The 15,290-nt window shown below is 43.7% G+C and overlaps 1 protein-coding gene across 1 annotated transcript in view; it reads right to left on the bottom strand.

The window, feature by feature from the left end:
- The window catches only part of ZFHX3 (zinc finger homeobox 3), a 481,419-nt gene that overhangs the window by 327,573 nt on the left and 138,556 nt on the right, over positions 1 to 15,290 (bottom strand). The window contains 1 exon segment of the mRNA XM_030204671.1: positions 10,633 to 13,328. Within this exon segment, the coding sequence (XP_030060531.1) occupies positions 10,633 to 13,282 (2,650 nt within the window). The 5' untranslated portion in view covers positions 13,283 to 13,328.

The following is a 15,290-nucleotide window of genomic DNA, read 5'->3' as shown; positions in this document are numbered from 1 at the left end:
AATGGAACAGTGGATTTTGGAGGGCTCAGGGGGACAAGATAAGGGAGCAAAGGTGAGATGTGTACCTGGGAGTGCACAGAAGTGTCCTCTAGGGTGCCCCATTGATCTCCTGGGATGTCTAGGGCACCAGTCCACTAAAAATGCTGGCTCCTGCTACATCCCAATGGCATGAATCTCTATGTTTTGCACCTACTTGTCTTTTTGTTTTTTCAAAAATGAACCAAAAAAAAACAAAATGTCCAAATCACAAAACCTTGTTCAAAACAGTATTTAATTTTTTTTTTTTTAAAGATAGTTTTTCCTTTTTGAAAATTACCTTCTTTCCTATTCGGATGTTGGACCTTTTGTGCAAAACGTTTAAAATCAGACTTAGACGTCATATCAAAAATGCCCCTCCACAGTAACCTATGTAACTTTGTAAGTCTGTGTGCTTTGAAAATATGCCTCCATGAGTAATGGGAGTAAACAGGGTTTGCAGGAAGGTTGGAAAAGTTCTCCCCAGAAACGGTCCACCTGGACCAAATGGAATTCATAAAAGACACACAATGTTTGGTGCATGGTGAACCTCATACAGTGGACAAACAGGAGAAGGTCCCAAACTTATGGCTTTAGGCACAACAGAGCTGAATGGGATTTTCTAAATTTGGTAATGGGAATGATTGGGGAAGGCATTTTCTGGAATGGGTTAAAGCAGTGTATTTGGGGGCCTGGCTCCCACATGGTAGGTTGGGGGAATTTGCATTACACTGAGGTACCCAGCAAGGATGCCCTTATCCCCAATATTGTTTCTTCTGGCCACAGAACCTTTGGCCGGGCACATAAAGCAGAATGACAGCATTTGACCAGCTCAAATAGGGAACAATAGCTAATGCTGTATGCGAATTACATCCTGTCCATATTCTTGTAACAGTGATGCAGTGCTGTGAAAACGTTTTGCATCACCTAAACAAAACTTCACATTTACATGTTTAGTTGTCTCACCGTCAAAGTATCACAAAAACATATATGTAACATAACATACATCATTTCATTCAGAAATTATTATGACATACATTTTGAGTGGTTTTATGAAATTTTATGGTACTTCATTATACCAGATGAATTGTAGAATGCATGAATTTTGAGCCAAATATGTATTAAAACAGACCTATCAAATAGGATTATCTTCCAACAGAAATGCAGAACGTTTAGCCCATCACACTGCAGCTAGAAGCCCAGCTCAAACAGTATAAATTTTGGCAGGAATTACCAAAACATTTAATGCTTGTTGGCCAGTCTGGAAAGTGCTTTAAGATGAAAACAAATTCAAAGTGCAGGCTGCATTTGTCTCAGGAAGACTGGGTTTAAGTGGTAGTATTACATGAGGAGGGGTACTCCAGGTGGGAGACCGCTGCAAAGGTTGGATGTAATCAAAGTACAGCTTTAGGAATCAAACAAAAGCATAAGGAGATTGACAGCACAAAGGACAGGTATCGAGGTGGGTGGCCTAAGTCGTCGACAAAAAGAATTGTGCGCTGCTCAGGATATCCTTGAGCAACAGGAAGCCCACTCCTCAACTGCTCAGAGAAAGAGAAATGCTCAATTGATGTTTGCACTTCAACTTAAAGAAAATGATGCTTGGAATTTGGATTGAGGGGTTGCAGAGCGAGGACAAAACCACTGCTGATCACAGAAAGAGGAATACTGCATGGGCAAAGAAATACTCCAGTTGGAGCATGAAGTTATAGAAGTGTTTAGTGACAAAAGAACTTTATATATTGTGGTAAGTATAGGATATGCCCTTCCACGATCTGGTCACTGGAGGGAGCTCCAGCAAAAGCCAGAAACTTAGGGGCTGGAGAGGGCCAATATTCCTTTTAATATGCCCCACCCTGAAGAGGACACCAGGGGAGCACCTCATGGTAAAAAGGTTGGCATAATTACCAGAAAGGCTCACTAGAGGGAGCTCTAACGGGGATGCCAGGGTAATGACCTGAAGGAGGCCACTAGAGGGTGCTCAAAGGTAAACGTGACCTGCTAGTCTAGAAGCAGCCACTAAAGGGCGTTCTAATAGTGGAAGGGCTGGTGTGATTTTTGTAGAAGTCTAGGGGTGGGAGGGTGGGCTGCTTCAAAGACAGCCCAGACATAGTTGGGTGGGATGGGGGGCAAGTGTTACCCATTCCTAAGAAGGGGAGGGCCCTAACAGAGGATTCCCCTTTAAGAAAAAACACCCAGGAGAAGGTTCTGGACCCTTCCAGAGCTAGGAGGAGCAGGGCCGTGCCTAAGGTCTCTGGCGCCCCCCTGCAGACTATCAGTTGGCGCGCCCCCCCCCCCCCCTCACCCTGTGAAAATGATCGCTCACCACTTGCCACACTGACAGGAATTGTCAGCAATATTCTTAGAAACAAATTGCTATACATTGCAAAATAAGATAGCAGATGTAAATTCTCAAAATGGACATATTCCAAACACTAAAATGAAAATAAAATGATTTTTTTTCTACCTTTGTTGTCTGGTGACTTTCTTTTTCTGATCATGATAGCCCAGTATCTGATTCTGCTGCTATCTGTCCTCTTAACTCCGTTTCCAGGGCTTCCTTTCCATTTATTTCTTTCCTTTCCTCCTTTCTTCTTCATTTCTTGCTCTATATCCCCTGCCCCCTCCATTCATCCCTATCCAGTAATTCCCCTCTCTCCCTGAGCCCTGCAATCCATATCCATCCATGCCCATCTGTCCCCTGCCCCCTCCATTCATCCCTATCCAGCAATTACCCTCTCTCCCTGAGCCCTGCAATCCATATCCATCCATGCCCATCTGTCCCCTGCCCCCTCCCATTCATCTCTATCCAGCAATTCCCCTCTCTCCCCTCCTATCCATGCTCCTCTCTCCCCCCTGCCCTCCCACTCCCATGTCCCAACTGCCTACCGGCGCCCTCTTCTCCCCCCCCCCCCAAAATCCCTTTCCTTTTTTTTTCTTTTAAATTTACCTCGGTCCGGCAGCGCAGCGTCAGTGAAGGAGGCGGCGCTCCTGACGTCTCCAGCCAGCCTTCCCTTCGCTCAGTGTTCTGCCTTCTTCTGACGTCATTGACATGGGAGCGGGAGGGCGAGGTAAGCATGGTGCGGCGGCGCCCCCCAGAGGACGGCGCCCCCCTGCCATGCTTACCTCACTTACCGTGTCAGCATGGCCCTGAGGAGGAGGGCCCAGAAGGGGTGTGGTGGGTTATTAGAACCCCTATAAAGAACACCTTCCAGGAGGAGCTAAAGAGAAGAGAAGGGGACCTCCAGGAAGTAAGGAAGGAAGGATGCTGGGCGACTCGTGAGCAGACTCCCAGGAGCCGGACCAAGGTGGGCTGAAACCCCGGGGATCTGACCCCAAAGAGAAGGTAGGACGCCAGAGAGAGAGAGAGGATCAAGTCGGGCTGGAAACCCCAGTGCCTGGTCCCCGAAGGAAAGGATCCCTAAAGAACAGATAAGGTACTTACCTTAATATAATGATTCTGCCTATTTTGAATACAGAATGGATCATGGTGTAGAGACAACACTGTATCCTTAGAGCTAAGATTTAAACTAATAGCCGTGGGATGGAGGACAGGACCGTAAGGTGACTGTGAGAAAAAGTCCTGTCCGAGGGGAGGAGGCTGTTAGACTGAGACCCCCATGCTCTATGAAGAGGGGCTCAGTCCAACCAGTGACCAGGAGTGAGAGACCTTGAAAAGAGATGATGGAAGATTCTACATTTGTGTTTAGCCAAGGCTGTTTGTAAGGGATTTGCATAAGGCTGAGAATGAAAATGTGCTAATTTGCATATGCCCTGGAACCCTCCAAATCAGAATGTTTTCCACCCAAATAAGCCTGAATGATGAAAGAAACACAGAGGCATTGATTACCGGATGGAAAAGGAGGATCTTTCCCTAAGAAGCGACCAGAAAGAGGGTGTTGAGCGAAGTCACCCTAAATTTAAATAGGACCCCAAACTGACACTGAGCATACTAGGTGCTATAACAGAGTTTAAGCTGTGGGTCACAGAGGTACCATCACATAATCGGTACCCCAGGTGGAACCTTAAGGGCCACATGTCAATAATTGGTTTCAGTCAATACTACATAAGCCTCCAAAGATATCAGCTGCTGGAATCCAGAGTACATCAGGCAGAGAGGGCCCTTGGCCACAAGGGGCCAATCACAATATCTTTGGACATCATGGTAAAACAATTGTGAAAAAGTTCAAGGGAGAAGAATATATACCAGAGTGCCTGAACCTCTCAACTAAATATTCAACAAAAGTAATGATCTGGGGATTCACGACAGCCAGCAAAGTTGGCAGATTTCACATTGTTGATAAGATGTCAATGCATGCAAAAAATGGAAATCTTCACCAAATGCATGTTAACATCAGCTTAGCAGTTGCTTCCCAGAGATTAGTTCTTCCAGAATGACAACGCTTCATGCCATCAAGCAAAACCAGTGGCAGATGACAAAAACGAGCCAGGTGAAGACAACTGAATGGCCAGCACAGTCTCCAGATCTCAATCCAGTTGAAAATGTATGGCAAGATGTCACTGGAAATAGCTAAGAGACAACCGGTGAAGAAAAGGGAACTTGCCGTCCCTTATGGCTGCCTGGAACCATGTTATCATCCAGGAACTCCTCAGGAGACACTGACAGATAAATGAACAAAGGCTGGGCAAATAAGTATTACAAGCCCAAACTGTTCAAATGACCCTTTTCAGGACCACTACAACAAATACAAATTACTACTACTACTTATTTCTAAAGCACTACTAGACGTACGCAGTGCTGTACACTTGAACATTAATTCTTAGAAAAGATTATCAATATGCACAGTAGTAATTGTATTGTTTAACTGCAGTTCTGTCTTGGCTAAGTGTTCTTTTTTCGACAGTCGGGTTGAGCAGGCACCTTCTCAAATGAAACAGCTTTTTTTCCTTGTCATTAGTAGTTCCGCTTGTCAATGAGGACTGTTTTCCTTCAAATCAGGTTTTAGCTGACTTTTTCCAGTCCAGAATATGAGCAATGATTCCATCTAATGCGACAGATTCTAGCTCTAACATAGAGGGAGTTGAACTCTGGACCAAGTTCCAATCTGTGGAATTTCCGCAAGTAATCAGGATAATTCAGGCACTTAATTCTTCTTGTGTGCTGGATTCGTGTTCTACTGTGATATTTAAAGCTTTTAGATCAGATATTGCATATTCTATGGTTTTGGTTATTAATTGGATTTTGGCTAAGTCTATTGTCCCCAAGACTTTGAAGAAAGCAGTTGTCAGGTTTCAATCACCCATTCATCTCTCCCCCCTCCCCCCACTCGTACCTTTCCCCACAAGACTCTCATTGACTTATACCACTACTACTTAACATTTCTAGAGCGCTACTAGGGTTACGCAGCGCTGTACAAAATAAACAAAGAAGGGTGGTCCCTGCTCAAAGGAGCTTACAATCTAAAGAACGAAATGTCAAGTTAGGCAGTCTAGATTTCCTGGGTAGAGGTGTAGAGGTTAGGTGCCGAAGGCGACGTTGAAGAGGTGGGCTTTAAGCAGAGATTTGAAGATGGGCAGGGAGGGGGCCTGGCGTATGGCCTCGGGGAGTCTGTTTCACGCGTTGGGTGAGGCGAGACAGAAAGGGCGGAGCCTGGAGTTGGCGGTGGTGGAGAAGGGTACTGAAAGGAGGGATTTGTCTTGAGAGCGGAGGTTACGGGTAGGAATGTAAGGGGAGATGAGGGTTGAGAGGTAAGGAGGGGCTGCAGATCGAGTACATTTGTAGGTTAGTAGCAGAAGCTTGAATTGAATGCGGTACCTGATCGGAAGCCAATGAAGTGACTTGAGGAGAGGGGTGATATCAGTGTATCGGTTCAGGCGGAAGATCAGACGTGCAGCAGAGATCTGAACGGATTGAAGGGGGGATAGGTGGCTAAGTGGGAGACCAGTGAGGAGTAGGTTGCAGTAGTCAAGGTGAGAGGTAACAAGAGCGTGGATGAGAGTTCGGGTGGTGTGCTCAGAGAGGAAAGGGCGGATTTTGCTAATGTTATAGAGGAAGAAGCGACAGGTCTTGGCTATCTGTTGGATATGCGCAGAGAAGGAGAGGGAGGAGTCGAAGATGACACCGAGGTTGCGGGCAGATGAGACGGGAACGATGAGGGTGTTATCAACCGAAATAGAGAGTGGAGGTAGAGGGGAAGTGGGTTTGGGTGGGAAGACAAGAAGTTCGGTCTTGGCCATATTCAGTTTCAGGTGGCGGTTGGACATCCATGCAGCAATGTCGGATAAGCAGGCCGAAACTTTGAGATAGCAATTCCAGAAATAGGACAAAAATGTACAAGTTTAAATGATCCTTGTAGATTTGGTATCTCTGCAGTTGATATCAAATCTCGGCGGAGTGCATTAAAATAATTAAAAGAGATAAAATATTTTATTTCACTGATGTCATCACTTGCTCACTTCTGATCTGAAGAAAATATTGTCTTTGAAAGCTAATCAAAACATGTATTGAATTAGTCCAATAAAAAAAGCATTATCTTTTCTTTGCTTTATTTTATTTCTATTTATTACTATTAATAGTGGACTAACATGGCTACCACAAGACTTTTACTCCAGATAGCAAGAAACTAACGTTGGCAGGGAATTTTGTTGCTTTTCCACAGCATTGCTGCATTTTAGACTTGTCTGTGGCAAAATGTTTGAGTATCTTGCATAACTGATACATCAAACAAATTTGTGTTTCTGCATTTTTGTTAATAAATTTGTGATTTTCATCAACTGAGATGATTAAGCTACCTCTACATATTCAAATTAAAGTTTCCAACGTTCTGGCAATTTTTTTTAAAGCTAAGGTGGAACCATTATAGGGGGGCAAGACCTTTGAAAATCAGCATATTTATTTTTCTTGTTCTTTAAGCTCCATCCTAAGAACATAAGAGTAGCCATACTGGGTCAGACCAATAGTCCATCTAGCCCAGAATCTTGTTCCAACAGTGGCCAATCCAGGTCACAAGCACCTGACAGAAACCCAAATAGTAGCAACATTCCATACTACAAAGCTGCAGTGGGATTTGAACCAGCAATCTCCAATTCCCTAGGCTGGTTCTCAGATAGCTGCTCTAACCATTAGGCTACTCTTTCCTGTATTGTCCTTCTGTAGTTAGCTAAAGAGAAAGGACAGAGGTTTGGAGAGGGATGCGCGATAGTCTAATGAGTGAGGGAAGGTGTCAATAGGGGCTGGAATAGGTTGCTAAGTGAGATGGGTGTGGGTCCCTGACATTGGAGAAGCAGGGATGGTTTGGGTGTATGTGGGTTAAAGAAACAGTTATGGATGAAGCTAAGGAAGAGGGGCTGCTTCAGGAGCAGGAGAGAGAGGGGAAGGGGGTCAGGTTGAGGAGGAATGCATTGCAACAAGTATAGAGCACATGCAGTAATGGAAGTTCTGGAAGTGCCTAAGGGTATGTATTTGTTAGCAGGTGAGATGTTATAATGTATGTTTTATGTATACTTGTTCATGTTGTGTTAAGTGTTCCTTTAGTAAAGATTAATAATAAAAAGAAAGAGAAAAAGAAAGAGAAAAAAAGAGAAAGAGAGAGAGAAACAGAGAGAAAAAGAAAGTACATTCGCTAACAAATGCACTTTTGTCTAGGGTTCAAAAAAGGAAAGGAGAAGAACTCCAGATAGCTGAAAGTAATACATATGGTAGTGATAGTGATATCTAGATATCAAACAGGCTTATATGGAATTAGCAAGTTTAATGGTATGTAGTTAGAATATTAAGGATGTTCAGATGTTCTGCAGCAGGGGCGTAGCTACGGGTGGGCCTGGGTGGGCCTAGGCCCACCTAATCTCAGCTCAGGCCCACCCTGTCTCAGCCTGTGCACCAATCAGGACTTTGTTTTTCGGGCTGTCCTAGAGTCAGGCTTCAGGGGAGGACCTCCTACAAGCTTACCTTTGCGGCCAGGTTCCCTCGGAGTGGCCTGCTGCTGCTCTATTGCCAGCAGCACTTCTAGCAAAATCGGCCCAGGAAGTTTTTCAGCGCTATTTAACTGGTTATCAATGGCCACTGACCGCTTAAAATAGTCTGATCTAGCCAGTTAGTGTTGATGGTCAATGCTGAGTTAAGCAGTTAAATAGTACTGCATAAATAGCAGTTTATCTTTAACCACTAGGAACTTAACCAGTTAACGCTGAATATCTGTTAACCGGTTTAAGTTCCAGTGGCCATAAATGAAACCAGAAATTCAATGCCGATCGCTGGATACGGTACAGCATTGAATTTCCAGGTTCAGCACTGGCAGCAGGCTTTAACTGCGCAGCCTGCCAGTGGCTCAATATCAACTCCATGGTGCCCACCCATATTAGCTCTGGGCCCACCCAAAATATCATGTCTAGCTACGCCACTGTTCTGCAGGTTCCACAGATGCTCTCTTCAAGTCAATCTTTGGATCCAGGAGTGGTCCTACAAGATTGGGATGGGCCATTACCAACCTTCAAAAGGCTGGTCAAGGACAGGAGTTAGAAATTAAGGGCCAGTTAGTGTTGCTTCAGTGGAGGATAAATTAATAGAGACAATAGTGAAGGAAAGAAAAATTTCTTTGAATCTAGCAGGATTCAAGACAATACGAGTTTAGCAAAACGTGATTGTGTTAAACTTCTGATTCACTGGATTGCTTGATCATGGAATTAGATCAGAAGTAGGTCCTTTAATTTTACTAAAGTTTTTGATACTGTCCTGCATAAACACTGTCTTATAATGTCTTTTGCTTTAACACCATAATATAATTCACCACCATGTAACACAAATCTTCTGTAAACCTAATGTATATTCACTCCTATTTCCAGTACCCATGATGTATTGTAAGCCACATTGAGCCTGCAAAGAGGTGGGATAATGTGGGATACAAACGCAATAAATAAATAAACTGAATTGCCTGGGGATGAGAGTAAGTTGGTAGTATAGATTGGAAACTGAATGATAAAATTTACTTTGAGGAATGGCAAGTGATTAGAGTGCCTCAGAATCTGTCCTGGAACCAATTCAGTTTCATATCTATGAGAACATTAGAGAGAGCTTAGCATAAATGTCTGCCTTTTTACAGAGGAGACTAAGATCCATACGCCAGGCCCCCTCCCTACCCATCTTCAAATCTCTGCTTAAAGCCCACCTCTTCAATGTCGCCTTCGGCACCTAACCTCTTCACCTCTGCCCAGAAAATCTAGACTGCCCAACTTGACATTTCGTTCTTTAGATTGTAAGCTCCTTTGAGCAGGGACCGTCCTTCTTTGTTTATTTTGTACAGCGCTGCGTAACCCTAGTAGCGCTCTAGAAATGTTAAGTAGTAGTAGTAGATCCACAACAGAGTGAACACACCTGAAGGGAATAAGAATGAGAAGTGATCTAAGAAGGTTGAGGAGTAGCTGAGTGCTTGACCGTTATGACCAAGTCCAAAGAAATTTCAGACTCATGTATTTGAGGAGCCAAATGATATGGAATCAGTACATGATTTGGCTAAATAGAATACTGATGTATCGTAAGCTGGAGACAGGCTTGAGGCTAATTGACCTCAAAGTAGCTAAACAGTGTAAGGTAGTGCCCAGAACTAGGAGGTATGCTAAGGTGTAGCAGGAGAAGCATAACAAAGAAAAAAGGTGTGATGTTGCTTGTGTACATGTCTCCCAGTGAGAGGTTATCTACAATGTGCCCAATTCTGGAGGGCAAACCTCCAAAAGAATAAAGACATAATGGAAATGATTCAGAGAATGACTACTAAAATGATGCAAGGTCTATCCTATGAGGTGTGACTAAAGAACCCAAACATATCTACCCTGGAGGAGAGGAGAGGAAGGGGAAATATGAGAGACAAAGACAAACAAAGACAAACTTTTTCACAGAAATAATGCTTTAGATCAGGAGGTCACAGTATGAGACTCCAAAGGGTAAGGGCAGGCTTTCCTACTGTAGGCGATACTAAACAAAAACAGAATTCAAGAAAGCATGAGATGAGATAAGAACAGAGGATCTCTAGTTGTGAAGCGAGGGGGAAACACAAGAAGCAAAGATTAACATGGTTCTATGGCACTGCACCATGAATAAAAGTGGGCAGACTAGATGGCCCTTAAAATTATGTGCTGTGTCATCTACCCAAACTCCTATAACAAAAATCCGATTTACACTTAAGAGCCTTATTGAAGGACCTTCTTAAAATGCAAACAAATCAAAATTACATACTAACATCAAGTTGAAGTTTCAAGTTTACTTAAATTTGATATACTGCACCAACGGTAAACCTTCTGGTTGGTTCACAACAATAAAGGAAACTACAACAGAAATGAAAAAGAACCAGGAGAGAAGAGTGTTGGAAAAAAAAAAAAAAAGTGAGTCTTGATTACTCAAGACTGATGCAACAAATCTTTGCCCTGTTTTCCATTTCAATCTATGATTTTGATTTGTTCCCCACTTAGCCAACTGTTGTCTCTCTCAAAGAAAGACCCCATTTAACATTCAACCGATTCCTAATTCAGTGCATCTGCTCCTGTATCATTCTCTTTCTATGTAAAGACTAAGAAAATGATTAGTTCTGACACAGTTAAAACAAACTGCCAAGGAGAAGTCAATACACAACCCGAAATTTAACAAACAACCCAAGTGACTCTTACCTAGTGTTGAAGCCATTGTTACCACTGGATTAACAGGGTCAAGTTGGAATCCACCCATCACGTACTGTGAATCTGAGGCAGAGCTGTCCACCTTTAGATTGGAAATGTTCATGTTTTGGGCCAGGTAGTACTGGTAAAGCTCAGCCTCAGCTGCTGAGGGAAAATTGCTAAGACCCAAATGCCGGTTCTGTTGTATTTGGGTCATGTTCTGCTGAAGTAACATCATATTGTGCATGTGCTTTTCACTGGTCATGTGAATGCGCAAGTTCCTTGCTACATTGGTTTCATAGTCGCATACTTCACACCGCCAGGTAGGTTTGGTTTTTGGCTTTGTGGGAGAAGGGGTCCCAGGGGTCCCACAGGTGTTGCTGTTTGATGCTGCGGCTGCAGCCGCAGCTGCCGCAACTGCAGCCCCAGCAGTGTGACTGAAGACTTGCTCTCCCCCTCCATTCTGCAGGTTTTGCATGTTGTTGAGATGCTTATCTGACTGCATATGAATACTGAGATTTCCTTTGGTAGTAGTGGAGTAGTTACAAACCTCACAGCGGAAAGGCTTGTAACCACAAGTGTAACTCTCACCCCGGGCCAACCGAGGATGAGGTTGAGCAGATTTACAGTAAACACAAGAGCCTCCAGGTTCAGGGTGTTTTTCCTTCATATGTGCCTCAAGTGTCTGTTGGTATTTGTAATGCCAATTGCAATTTGGACACTTGAGTGTCTTACAGGAATTGCGAGAATGCATCATGGTCATGTGGCCTCCTAATGAGCGTGAAGAGCCCAGGACTGTGTCACACTTTGGGCATTCCACACCACTACTCGACAAACACTCTCCAAGCCCAAACTCACAGGGGGTGCTACCATGCTGGTGATGAGAAATGAAACTCCCATCATCACCCTCGGAACTTTCATTTGGTTCTGGTGTTGTGGCATTCTCTTTATTGGCACTTTCATCCTCGAAGTCCAAACTCCTCCCATCTTCTACCATGAAGGTCCCAACACCATCACTGCTAAAGCTTAAATGATTCTTCCTGTTTGCACCATCAAACACAAAGGAAGAAGCAGAATTAGAACTAGAAGATGGCGTGCTCCTCAACAAAGGCTGGGGCACGTTAGGCATCAAAGAGTTAGAAATGCTTTGGTTTGAGAGATTCAGGTCCTTTTTACTGCTGCTACCTGCCAAAGTCTCACATATATCTTCGGGCCTATCCTCCAATTCATCCTCAAACTCGCTTGGAAACAGTCCTCTACAACCCTCATCACCATCTTCTTCCAAATCCTCATCGGCCAGTTCTGCTTTTTCCAACAGGCTGCTCTGGTCTTGCGCTTTATCTAAGTTATTTTCCTCTGAGGGTCTGGTGGGACTATAAACAAGTGAGCCCAAGGGAACTGAGGTAATTGGGGTCTTCAGAGCAGAGCTGGTTAACCCACCAAGATTCAAGAGGGCATCAGGTGACAAAATTCCAGCCTGTGGTTGCTCTGATCTACCTGCAATACCTTCAGAATCTTTGAGAATAGACAGACTAGCCTGGAGAGCCTCATCCCCTTCCATTCGAATACCACTGAATTTCCCAAAAAAACTGTGTCCAGGGCCAATGAGGTTACCAGTAGAAACTAAAGGGTGCTGAACTGATTTGCTTTTTGGTTCCAGAAAACTTACAAGGGGTTCTTTGTCTTTACCTATCCCTTGTATAATAGCGGATATGTTCTTATTGCTAAGAATTTTCCGCTCAGCCTCACTGAGGGTCATTCGGTGGTCATGTACTGCATGTGTCACAAACGACCGGACATATCCAAAGGAAAGCTTGCACAAAAAACACATCAGAATAGGTTTTCTTTTCCCATAGAGTACAAAGCCATCAAATTTGGACAGGTCTACATTGTTAGGAACATCTTTGGATACACAGGAGCTTTTAGCAGAGCCATCATTGTTCAGGTAATCCTTACTATTTGTGTGTCGCACATCAAACACGCGAAAACTGTGCAGTACAGGACTGATGCCTGTCAGAGCTGAGGTATTCGGGAATGATTGGTTGGAGTCATCAAACCATTTCCCGAAGGATGAGGCTATGTGGAAAGTATTGATTATCTGTGGATAGAAAGGGGAAATAGAGGATTCTCCTGCTTTACTCCCACCACTGGGTGAAGAACTCTTGAACAAAGGAAGCGTCTCACTAGTGCTGCTGTGGCAGACTCCTCCACTTTGGATCAGTTGGTTGACACTATCAACAATGTAGGCTGAGCCGTCTGGCTGGTAAACAATTTCTCCAGTGAGGTTTTCTATATCACTCTCTTCATTCCCCTCATCGCTCATGTCACTCCCACTCTCCTCCCTTGGACCTTTCCCGATGCCTGAGCAACGATGCTCCATGTAACTCTGTAAACTTTTGAAGGAGACTGAGCATTCATTACAGCAGACTTCTTTGCCCGAGAGCTCATGGATGAAGTTGGCTGAGCTGCCACTATCTGGTATGCCTTCACTGAATGAGCCCTTCAAGCTCTCAATATGCCCATGATTTTTTGCAGTGGACCGTTCCATCGTACTAGATTGGTCAGAGAGAAGGGTGCTGTTAAGTTCAGTCCACTGATGGTGCTGAGAGATGCTACACCCATTGTCCTTCCCAGAGATGACAGGGGAGTCACAGCCTTCCATGATGAGGTCTGCATGGAGCTTTCATTCTACCCAGTACAGCATGGACCTGAAAGGAACAAAAACACAAATGAGTCTCAACACTTAATTATCTCATACCATCTCAACACTTAATTTCATTTTGTGTACTTGGGAAATTTTGCAACCAAGAAAGCAATAATGTGCTGCCTTCAGAGCTCACCTGATGCTGTTCTATGACTTTTCACAAGGAAAACCTCAGCTCATCTCACTTTCACCCCCTCCACCCCATAGAAATATATGTATTAAAATATTACGTATATTGCTTTTAGTGTCTTATATCCTGCAGTATCTCCAAATACAGGTAGTGAACAATAAAAAACATACATTAAAATACTAAAAATGAATAAAAACAAACTGCAAAAAGTCCTTACAGAGCTTCAGTATAGCATTACATATCAAAGATCTAAGCGCCGAGCTGGTGTCCTGCATACTACAACTTAAGTAGCAACACCAGGCTTCTATGAAGAAACATGTTACATACATTCAGTCTTCCATACATCCAAATCCCTTGGTACACACATGAACAAAACCTGGTCGGCATAAGAATTTCAGAAGCAGCTGCCAGAACAGCCAATGCAAACGTGGTTGCAAGTTTCAAGTGTCCAGCGCTGTGTGCGTCTGGTAGCGCTATACAAATGCTATTAGTAGTAGTAGTAGTATTAGCTAGAACACTGTAAAATGTTATTGCATCTTGTTTGGATGAAAATATCTGTCCTCTAAGTTCAACTTGATTGTCACTGGAGGGAAAACAAAGGCAGAATAGAAGTAGGTCTAGGAATCCAGCTCAAGCTTTGAAGGAGGCATCAGCAATCACTACGAAAACCCCCCTCAAATAAAGAGCATAAGAAAGAGGTTGTAGGGTGACTCCCCTGCCTTATGAAACATAAATTCAACTTCAGCCCACACTGAAGCACCAGAAGGCTGAATGAATTCCCGTAATACAAATATTTCTCTCTTTATTTCACCTTTATCACAACACTTCACTTCCAGAAGAAAAACACTTCCTGTAGTCTCCATGTATTATAGACATGAAACGACCTCTCAGATGAGACCCCAAAATCCTCTCCCAATGCTAGATACCACAGGAAAGTCAGGAAACAAGTAGCAGGGAGACAGTTCCAAATAAAATTCCCATTTATTGGACTTTCAAAAATACAAATGAACCTTTCCCGTAGATGGGAAGGTGGTAGAACTAGAGGACATGAAATGAGATTGAAGGGGGGCAGACTCAAGAAAAATGTCAGGAAGTATTTTTTCACGGAGAGAGTGGTGGATGCTTGGAATGCCCTCCCGCGGGAGGTGGTGGAGATGAAAACGGTAACGGAATTCAAACACACGTGGGATAAACATAAAGGAATCCTGTTCAGAAGGAATGGATCCTCAGAAGCTTAGCGGAGATTGGGTGGCAGAGTCGGTGGTTGGGAGGCGGGGCTAGTGCTGGGTAGACTTATACGGTCTGTACCGTGAAAATGGCAGATACTAATCAAGGTAAGGTATACACAAAAAGTAGCACATATGAGTTTATCTTGTTGGGCAGACTGGATGGACCGTGCAGGTCTTTTTCTGCCGTCATCTACTATGTTACTATGTACATACAAAACAAGGTATAGGAAAACAATTAGGCAGATAGTCCTTAAGAACAAAGGTAAATAGTTGCAAAAAAATGCCAAAAAGTTTCAAAGGATTTATAACTCTTGGTCTCTCTGTTTTCACACCTCTCGACAGACTGGATGGTTGCTACACCCCTTACTAGTCTGTTTGTCTCTTTCAAGTTGGTTAACAGCCTTACTTCATCCATTCTTCCCAGTTAAACCTTAGCTCCTGGGCACATGTTAAGCCTCACATCTTCCTTTAGTTGGCAAACAGGTTTTCTGTACTCCAACTGCATATCTCTCCGTTCTCTCTGCTCACTTTCTCATACTTCAGGTAAGTAGACCTGAGTCTCGGGTGTCGCTTATGTCCTTTCAGGGTCTCAGCACTCACCAGCATC

The sequence above is a fragment of the Microcaecilia unicolor genome, chromosome 5, assembly GCF_901765095.1.
Source record: "Microcaecilia unicolor chromosome 5, aMicUni1.1, whole genome shotgun sequence".
In the NCBI taxonomy this organism is placed as follows: domain Eukaryota; kingdom Metazoa; phylum Chordata; class Amphibia; order Gymnophiona; family Siphonopidae; genus Microcaecilia; species Microcaecilia unicolor.
This window is presented reverse-complemented; position numbering and strand designations above follow the sequence as displayed.